The sequence below is a fragment of the Mesocricetus auratus genome, unplaced genomic scaffold (assembly GCF_017639785.1).
Source record: "Mesocricetus auratus isolate SY011 unplaced genomic scaffold, BCM_Maur_2.0 Super-Scaffold_100013, whole genome shotgun sequence".
NCBI classification, from domain to species: Eukaryota; Metazoa; Chordata; class Mammalia; order Rodentia; family Cricetidae; genus Mesocricetus; species Mesocricetus auratus.
Genome location: NW_024429196.1, coordinates 67,413,458 through 67,423,924, shown reverse-complemented (window position 1 = coordinate 67,423,924; position 10,467 = coordinate 67,413,458). Strand labels below are relative to the sequence as shown.

Sequence of the window (10,467 nt, the reverse complement as noted above, 5' to 3'; positions counted from 1 at the left end):
CTCAAAGTCTATTTGTACGCCAGAGATAAATACTACCCAAGGCCCCATAGATTACCTAGGCCTCCTCACTGACACCCACATTCAGGGGATCTGGGTCAGTCCCATGCTTTCCACACAACCATCAAATCTGGAGTCAAGATCTCCCCCTTGTTGAGGTCAACTGTTTCTGTGGGTTAAACCAGCCTACTCTTAACTACTTTGCCCAGCTGTTTTCTTAGTAGAACTTGTCAAAGAAATAGGCAAACACAGATAGCACTGTTGACATATTTATTGAGACAAACAATACAAACTGATGACATACAAATATTAAAAATAGAATGCTGAGTTTTATTTATAGGTTGGTCTTTAGATACTGTTTGCAGGGCAAGCCCCACTATAATGAACTACAAGGAAATCTGTACATAACAGATGAAATAAGGAACTTCACCCAGGCACAAGTAACAACTGGTCTTTGGTTACATAATGGAGGATTGCAAGAAGCTCAAAGTACTTGTCAGAAGTTTAGGAATACTGTTAGTTTGGGCATTGTCCTTAAAGGAACAATGAGAAACTTTTAATTGCCCCATCTTCTAAGTAGCAAATGCAAAAATTTAACTCCTTTCCTTTGCCAGAAATAGGCATGTAAATGAAACACTCAAATCATTGATGTGAACAAATTCTTTTAAAAGTTAAAAATGAAGAATTATTTTTTAAGGCGTGGACAAAATGGCCATCAACTAGGACGCCGCCTTGGAGAAGGTAAGTACCATGTAGGGAGAATTAAGCCAATGCTAGAGAAGTTGGGCAGTGCTTTAGAATACTGTCAAATGGCATGTGTTTATGGCCACAGAAGCTCGGTTAAAGTAAAGTTTGTCATTGCACTGTTAACATCCTACTCCAAGATCTAGCCATACCAGAATACTTTCCATGATGGGTACTGAGACTGAATCACTGCCTAAGCCTCTTCCCAGTTGTTTGGACTGAATGGTAATACAGCAACAAGACTCTAGTCTTAAGGTGGTTTCAGCTTAGGGTATACATGCTCATTAAAGAATATCTTCATTTCTCATTTCAGTTTGCCTTTTTATAGGATATGGCTTCAGAATGAGATACAGGAAATCAGTATTTCTATAACTGAATATACTCATATTCTGTGAAGGAGTCTCCATTTTACAAGGAAAACACATGGCAGGTTCCCTTTTCTCCTTTTTATTTCAACTCTTGAGATTTCTTTCCTTAAGTGCTGATTATAACAGATTGAGGATTTATTGCAGAGGCAAAGCAATACTTTTACATCCTGTATGGCACAACTTGAATCAACAGCTGGATCTAAATGGATCTAAATAACCTGTTCATAGCAAATTGCAGTATTTAAACTATAACAAATTAACTACTTGTTTATTTTACTGTATAAATAAAAAATACCCTCAATGAAAACTACAGTAATCTGAGTAGGAAACAATAATCAAATACTCCAGAGCTGTATGGGTGAAGCACATTTCAATGTGACTTCCCTCATCAGTGGCAAAAGTAGTGTTCACACCAGTTTCCTGATTTGTAGTGTATGTTTGAAGAACCATGAAATCTTGCCAGGGCCACAAGTGCTCTACCTACTGCTCTTGACAAGTAATAGGCTTTCTGTGAAGTTGGATTTAAGTAGAATTATTTTGAAAAGCCATGGTTTATGAACTCCTACAATAAGCTAGTAGATTCTTAGTGTCTATAGACATTAAATACATTCTCACAGTTTTAAATGTCAAAGAAAAGCCCACTGAAAGTTGATACTGTAATAACACATGGCTTATTTAAAACCCAGGAACAAAGACTGATCTCTTGTGCAATACAATTTAGTGTTTCTTAGGAAAATTATATACAAGAACAAGTAAGGAAGTTTAAACTATAAAACAATGTGGTACATTTCCATACAGCTAGCTAACTGGGATACAACAAAAACAAACAGACATAAGCCGATAATGTACCAACAGAGCGAAGTACAATGACTATACACATTTTCCCCCGAAATTTCATCTCTAGCAGGCCCAAAAGGAGCTTAAAGAAGCCAGAATAATGTACAGAGATGATACTCTGCCTTGCTTTAGAGAGAAAAAGCATGGAAAACGGCTAATATTTCACAGGCTGCTAGTATTTAGAGTTACAAAATACTAAGACTAATACCTTGAGGTTTTGACATTCATGGAACTGTATAGAATATAGTGCCTTAGGAGTTTGTTTGTACAGAAATAGAATCTACAGGTACATTCAGAACACTGGAGCACACACTGGGAATGTTTGAATGTTTCCCCCACATATTTATAGTTGGATTTTAAGACACAAAGTCTAAGCTGAATTTACACTGAAAATTCACATTCCCACCCCACCCCCACAAAAGGCAATCATTAACTTACCTTTTTTTTTAAGTATCAATGATAAGACTTAATACATTTTCATCATCATCATGAAAGTTCTTGCCTCCAAATACTTAAGCAGTAAGAAGCTATAAAATTCCACCACTACTGCAGTGATTTCTAGAACATCCTGGAAGCATGAGGTGAGGAGACTGCTAGGCCTTCCTCACTAGCCCTTTTCTCCAACACCTGCCACGGGGCCAGTGGGTTGTTGAGTTGATGCTCTTTCTCAGTGTCCACAGAAAACAACTTCCGTAAGAAGAGTTGTGGGAATTATATGTATGTAGGTGTTTATAAAACACAACTGGACATTTTTTAATCATTCTAGGATAAGCCACAATAAAATGAGAGAATTTAAAGCTGAAATGCTTCCAGCAGATTTTGGTTATGTTAAATGTGAAAGTATGTATTTGTCTATGTTGATTAAAACCATCTGCTTTGTTGTCCTACAAATAGTTAACACTTGAGTTTAATAGGTTTTCCTTTTGGAAAAGTTCCTTGACATTTAAGTACAGTCAACACTTTCAGAATAGTCGCGTGTCACACTGTAGTGACTTCTCTAATTTTTAAATCAGCAATTAATGTAACCTAGAGATACTGATGGCCTTGATACATAATTTAGTCTTGTCATTATTATTCCAAAGAGTGGAATTCAGGGCTCTGGGGCATCATCTGACCCCATTTCTTTTTACCACAATAGTTCCTGCCACAATGTCATAGGCTGTTCGATTATGCTGAAAAAACAGCAGTGTGATGAAAGCAGGGAAAAAAGAAGCAATAGAAAAATTCTTGATCAAAGCTCGTATGGTGGACCTAAAGGAAGCAAGCAGAAGTAGCAAGTCAGATTGTATCAGTCACTGCTGACTTAGGTATCTTGTTGATGTTTATAACCTTCAGAACACAGTTCAGAATTTTTCAAACAAAATAGTCAAACTACCTACTTTACTAAAGAAAACTACATAGAAGACTACAACTTTGACGTGCATCTGAGAACATCAACAAGGAGACAGCACACAGCACTTTTCTAGTTTTTCAGAAGAAAACATCTTCCCTTTGCTTACCTTTTCCATAGTCACATTTTCCCATGGGTTTCTAGAATCTTCTGAACTGGGTATGCTTACTGCAGTCCTACTTTCTATTTTATCTGAAATACAATCTGTTCTTTTATTCATTTTCTCCTGTATGGGCTCCAGTAATTAAAAGAAGTCTTAAAAACTACAATAGTTCAAGATAGAGAATTATCTTAACAGTGTTAACTTTCTTCTGTCAGTGGCTAGAACTACGGATTCTAGTTCCACATTTTTTCTAATTACTAGTTATGCTTCGTGACTATGATCATGAGATCAAAATGCTGTGTTAAATTACTAAAATGCCTGGTATCTGAGAAGTGCTCAATAAACACTATTATCGACTCATTAAAAGTAGCCAGAGCTGGGTAGTGGTGGCACACCCCTGTAGTTCCAGTACTCGGAGGAAGAGGCAGGCCAATGCCAGTCTGGCCTACAGAGCAAGTTCCAGGATAGACAGGGCTACACACTAACTCTCCGGAAAAAGCAAAACAAGTAGTCAAAATTAAAAAACACAAAGCTGTAACTCAGTAGGCATATACCAGTAAAGTCTAGCTTGCTTCTGAAGCCTGTTTGTATTCACAGGCAAATCTTGTTTGATTCAGTTGATCACAGCTTATTCACTTCCCCAACCCTGCACCCTTATCTGAAGCCGCATGCCAGAGGCCATCAATGAAGAGTACAGGCACTATGGGCTCTACAGCTAAGAGCTGGAGTCAGGATAGGGTTGTGGTGGGTAGTTCACAGAGCACTGAGTATCTTATCATTGTGAGACATTTCATAATCATTTTGAATATGTATGCCAAAGGCAATGAGACATAAAAACTTCCATGTAAGTCCATATAATTACAGTATTTCAACACACTGTAACCAGGAATAATGAGTACAATCCTGTGCCACTTATGAGGGACTTACTTCTGAGGAATATTCTGAGGAATGATCCTAAGAATGAAAAATTAGTGTACTTTCACAAACTTAAGACACTTCAAAGTCAATATGCAGCAGCATCTTAATCACACTATACAGGTGACTGACATCATTATGCAGTAGAAGATGACTTTACATTCTTTTTTAAGTAGTAGGTTAATATAAACAAAGGACTTACGTTGTGATGCTAACGTTTGAGGAAGGAATCACTAAAACCCGACTTGGAGCAATTAGTACCGATGTATCACATGTCACAACTCGAAGCCCTAGCAGGAACTTTCCTGGAGTAGCTCCCCCTGCTCCCCAAATGCAAATTATCTAAGGAAAGAAGGATAATTTAAAAATAATTTACTAAACCAATTTTAAAGATCTTTAGTTTTTTTTCTATTACATCATTTCATTCTTTATAAAAATGTCACGTTGGAGGGCCAAGTGTGGCACACACCTTTTTCCCAGCACAGAGGCAGGTGGGATCTCTGAGTTCAAAGTCAGCCTGGTGTGTACAGCTAGTTCAAGCCTGACAGGGTTACAAGGTGAGACCCTGTCTCAAAAGAAAGTTACACTGATGTGCCAACTAGATAGAATACTTGAGACCTAACAGTTTAACTAGCTGGTAGCACATGACTGCCATCCCAGAACTCCAGAGGCTGGGGAAGATGACTGGCAAGTTTGGGACCCAGCCAGGTTACATAATGAAGCCCTGTCTTGGCAAAGAAAACACTTAAGTTCAAGTGCATTCAAGATCTGCCCTCAGAACACACCAAGAAAGGAAGGAGGCTTGGATATAGTTCAATGAACGTGGTTGCCTAGCATGTGTGGGGCTCTGGGCTTGATCTCCAGTACCCACCCCTCTCCAATGAATTTTTACAGTCTTTTAATATGTTCAAAATGCAAAATTATCCTATTTTGGCTCATTCTTTTTTTTTTTTTTTTTTTTTTTTTTTTTGGTTTTACAAGACAGGGTTTGGAGGATGTTGGTCCAGCCTGGCCTCGAACTCACAGAGATCTGCCTGCTTCTGCCTCCTGAGTGCTGGGATTAAAGGCATGTGTCACCAACGCCTGGCTGGCTCATTCTATTATATGAAGTTTTTTTCATAGGGAAAAATACATTATTTCTACAACCAAAACCTACTTAAAATATATATATATATATTTGGTTTTTCGAAATAGGGTTTCTCTGTGGCTTTGGAGGCTGTCCTGGAACTAGCTCTTGCAGACCAGAGAGATCCGCCTGCCTCTGCCTCCCGAGTGCTGGGATTAAAAGTGCGCCACCACCACCCGGCTAAGAATGTATTATTTCTAAACCTGAGAAGCATAACAAAGTAATTACTGTGTCCTTTCCAAAATTTAAATTTTTTTTTACTTGAAAGTGTTAATTTTGAAAAAATACAAATATGAAGAAACGTTTGAGAAATTCTCTTTTTCTTGGTAGATAATCTAAAATTATACCTTTAAAGCAGAACTGCTTCAGTCAGCAGCTTACCTCATAGAAACACACTAACAGCCTGTATATCAGTGCCACAATCATCATTTTCTGCAAGTCTTCCATTGATGTGTCTTCATCTATTTCTTCTATTATATAATGCATGGCAAACTTAGAAATGTCCCTGCACAAAAGGAAGGGTTTGTGGTTGTATGGAATTAGTTACCAGGTCAGTTTTTTCCTGATTAGTGTAAATCATCAGTTTCAAATGAAATTCTAAGCTGTTAGGTTCTCCATCTAATTGCACAAAATACCCATGAGTTTATCCAATAAGTAGCAATAAGTAAATAAAAGCAAAAGGTGTGATTATGTTTGTGGGTGTGTTTGTGATTAAAGGCGTGCGCTACCACCGCCCTTGTGGGTGTGTTTGTGACTCAGTGGTAGAATACTGTAGAACAGGTAAGATGCCAGCCCTGAGGGCATGATGGTGAATGGTTTTGTCACCTGGAAAGAGGGAACCTCAATTGAGAAAATGACCTCAATTGAGAAAATGACTCCATCAGACTGGCCTGTAGGCAAGTCTGTGAGGTATTTTCTTGATTACTGATTTATGTAAAAGGACCCAGCACACTGTGGTTGGTACCATCCTCGGGTACTGTAAGAAAGTAGGGTAAACAAACAAGTAGCATTTCTCCATGGCTTCTGCCTCAGTTCCTGCCTTGAGTTCCTGTCCTGACTTTCCTCAGTGGGACTACAAGCTATAAGATGAAATAAACCCTTTCTTCCAAAGTTGTTTTTGATCATGGTGTTTATCACTGCAACAGAAGGCAGACTAGGACAAGAGGATGCTAAACATCTCAGCTTTCACTGAGATTCTAACCTAGCAAGGAAAATAGAATAGTAATAAACAGGGATGTCAATTTTGTCGGGAAATCAGAGCACCGCAGAAATCAAACCAGTTACACTGATTCATGTGCAGACTTCTCTGAAATGAAACTTACAACACAAAAACTGATTGATGAGAAGCCAGCTAGACCAAGAGGACAGAAGATAGCCTTGAGAAGACTGGCAGGTAGGAGAGAGCCTTGGAGCAAGTGATAGGGCTTCAATTTCTGTGTGTGGAGACTGAGATTAAGACTGTGGGCATGTTAGTCCATGTCATGAAATTCAGACTTTTCAAAAGAAACTACAGCAGAGTGCTAAGGCTGGAGAGGTCAAGTTCTACAAATCATCTTCTGACCTCCAAATAAATAAAAATGTAAAAAAAAAAAAAAAGGCTAGGGGGGTGGGTGGGATAGGAAGGAATCAGATTAACATCTGACAAGGGCTCTAAGGTTTAACAACTTGACTTACTACTCCCTCCCCGCTTTCTGGCCTTAACATCTCATAAACCCACCCAGTGTCTACCTCATGATACTAAGGCTAACAAAAAAGTTTTGCAAATAGAAAATGCCAAGTAAATGATAACAGCCATTATCCTAAGACTTTTGAGTTTCTCAAGTAGATGCCACACTTGGTAGTGGAGTGGACTTTGCTGAACTGTATGCAACCCCACTGAGATGCCACTAATTGATTACAGAGAGTTCATCTACCACAGGATCTCTGTGCTTTGGAAAGAAATTATATGTTGTGTGTGTATACTTGTTACAAACATATGCCATGTGTGTGTAGAAGAGGGGGTTGGATCCCTGAAGCAGGAGTTACAGGTAGTTATGACATGGGAACTTAACTTGGAACCTCTGCACAAGCAGTGGATACTCAACCACTGAACAGCCCCTCTTTGTGCTTTCATGTTAGAAATTTAGTAGGCCAATAAGAAGGAAACCAATAAATTCCCAGGCAAAGAGAATGGTTAATAGAAACAAGCCAGGTCTGGAGTCTGGCCTTGAATTCAGAGATCTGCCTGCCTCTGCCTACTGTGTGCTGGGGTTAAAAGGTGTGTGCTATCAATAGAATTTCCTACAGATCTCAAAGAACATATTGTTTCTTAAACTAACAAGGGGCCTGTGGTGATTGCTCAGTGAGTAAACTGCTTGTACAAACATCAGGACCTGAGTCCCTAGAACCCATCTAAAAGCCAAGATACCATATACCTATGTAGCATGGGGGGGGGTGTAGAGGCAAGTGGATCTTGGGGACTTGATGGCTGCCAGTCTATCTGAAATGACAAGCCCCTGGTTATGTGAGAGATCCTACCCCCAAAAAACAGTAGAGAGCAGAAGACACCCAAAGTGGACCTCCTGGTTTTCACAAGTAGATAAACACACAGCTTTTTTAAAAGTTTAGAAAGGAAAACAAAAAGGCAAACAAGGAAACAAATAAATCTGTTAGAAGATTTCATGGACAAATCATGGCCCTGGGCACTCATCACCCAGAGTCAGTCATGGGCACGAGCAGATTTTACAAACAAGATGTCTAGGTAGCAGCTCCAGACTTTGCTATGATCATGAACTTACTTTATTCCACTGAGATGCATAATGCTCAGGACAATGGTCGCTTTTATAAAGAAGAGAATAAAGAAATCCACCATCTCTGCCATAAATCTGTGCGCCAAGGATGGAATGATATACTCTCTGCCTGTAAATTAGGGGGGTAAAAAAGGAAAATGAATCACTAACACAGGCTTAAGAACACAAGCCAGACAATGGAGGGGCAAAGTCAAGTCAAGGTTCAACTTAATTTAAAAAACTTACAGCCTTGCAGTAGCCAATGGCAATGACTCCATCAAGAGAACATGTTACTAAAATATCTAATGAGCTGGACATGGTGAACCATACCAGTAATCCTACACTCTGGACCCAGAGGCAGGAGAATGGCTGCAAGTTTTGCTACAGTAAGATTCTAGTTACTACACAGAATCAAACAATGAGATGATTCTCAAGATCAATGAGCTAGGGTCCAGCCGAAGCTTGTTACTCTATTTGTATTCACGTCAATGTCCTTTCAGTTCCACTGTCCTTACACGGCCCAAGTCCAAGTCTAGTATTCTAGTGTCGCTCCTCCAACAGTGGGTTTGCAACCCTGAGTTTAGCCTGGGATCTTCCTTCCCAGAGCACGGAGATCACTGAGAGGACGGTTTGATAAGTGTAGGTCTCTACACACGGGAAGGAGGAGTGCCAGCAGTAAGGGAATCTACTGGTAGTGCCAGGTCTAAGGGAAGAACAATTGGCATTGTCTCACAGTACAGATTTGGAACTTAAGGCCTGGGCAAACCATAGCTGAGGTGTGTGGAAACTGTCAGTAGTAGTAGCAGCCTCAGTTACACATCTCAAGAGAGAGCATACTTGCCCAATGGTCACTCCTTCAAGAGACCCCTCTGCCAAGGCACGTAAGACCCTGTGGGCTGACACAATTCTTATTGCCAGTTCGAGGCTAACCTGGCTACATAGTGAGTTAAGGTTGGCCTGGACTACAAGGTGAAATCCTTCCAAAAGAATAGTCCAGAAGTAGCGGTAACTTTAAGGGCCGTGAGTCACCAGTAACGCTCACACACGGGAAGTGGAGGCAGAAAGACTCAACAAGGGCCGTACGAATCCGGGTCTAAACGTCAAAACGAATAGAACCCTCTACTCCGCCCCTTCTAGACCTCACCCACCCAACGCCCGGTTCTCACCCGCCTGCCGTCCGGCGTCGCTCGCCGTGCGTGCAGGGGCGGCGGAGCCTACCCTGGGCACGGGGGCCGCCCGGCCCGACGGCTGCACCTGCGGGGCTCGGGGCGTCAGGCCCGTGGCGACGGCGGTCGGGTTGGCACCGCCCGTGGCCGCCCCCGGCCCGGGCCCCGCGGCGCTCAGGAAGTAGAAGGGGTTGTAGTAGGCGAGCTGCGGCGGCGGCGGCGGCGGCGGGGGCGGCGGCGGGGCTGCGGGCTGCGGGGCGGCCGGCGGCGGGCCGCAGTAGGCGGGGAGGGCGGCCAGGCCGCTGTGCCAGGTCAGGTAGCCGCAGTAGGACTGCCAGAGCCATTCGTGCACCTGCCGCGAGTATTCGCGCGCGCTCAGGCGCCCCGGCCCGTCCGACGCCTCGCAGCCCCCCGGCTCCTGCGGCCCTGAGGCCGCCTCCCGGCGCTTCCGGAGCTCTCGCGGCGGCTCCGGCTCCGAGACGGCCGGGGCGACGGTCGCGAGGGTCGGGGGCCCCGGGGCGGCCGCGGCGGGAGAGCCAGGCCCGGAAGGGACCGGCTCGTGATCTCCGCCGCCGCCGTCCTGGCCGGGAGGGCGGCTCCGGGCTTCCTCGGGCCCTTCTGCCATCGTCGCCTCGGAGGCACCCCCCGCGCTGCCTGTCACTGCGCCGTCGCTCTCCCTCGGCAGCTCCTCCCCGACCTCTCCGTAGCCACCACAGCAGTGGCGGGCGTCAACAATCCGCCGCCGGAAGCGGAAACCCCTCCCCTCCGGCGCGTTTGCAGGGGGAGCCGAGTGGGTGGTGGGACTGCTGCGTACCATGGTTCCTGGTTACGCAACGCCCTCTTGGCTTCTCTGTTGTATGTTTTAATCATAAACTGTGACATATTCGTTAACATAACACATCGCGGAACAACATAACAACGTGTGCGATACTGCACACACGCACGACCCTGTGAAGGTACCCAATTAGGCTACATTTGTGAGGCATTCGACACCACTCATTCATTCCTCTTGAGAATTCTGTCACCAAGGCCTCTACAGATGATCCTGTGGGG

General features: G+C 43.0%; 1 protein-coding gene across 2 annotated transcripts; it reads right to left on the bottom strand.

Annotated features, from left to right (window-relative positions):
* Positions 1-253: 253 nt before the first annotated feature.
* Positions 254-10,177, bottom strand: Fam8a1 (family with sequence similarity 8 member A1). 2 transcript variants are annotated; one of them, XM_021224946.2, is made up of 5 exons: positions 9,415-10,162; positions 8,258-8,378; positions 5,862-5,985; positions 4,557-4,696; positions 254-3,197 (listed from the first exon to the last, which is right to left on the bottom strand). In XM_021224946.2, exons 1-5 carry the CDS (start codon positions 10,037-10,039, stop codon positions 3,053-3,055), a joined length of 1,155 nt encoding a protein of 384 aa, XP_021080605.2. In that variant the 5' UTR covers positions 10,040-10,162; the 3' UTR covers positions 254-3,052. The 2 variants fall into 2 exon arrangements, with proteins under 2 accessions (XP_021080605.2, XP_040611853.1); XM_040755919.1 differs by lacking the exon at positions 4,557-4,696 and having other exon boundaries at positions 9,415-10,177.
* Between the last annotated feature and the right edge of the window lie 290 nt (positions 10,178-10,467).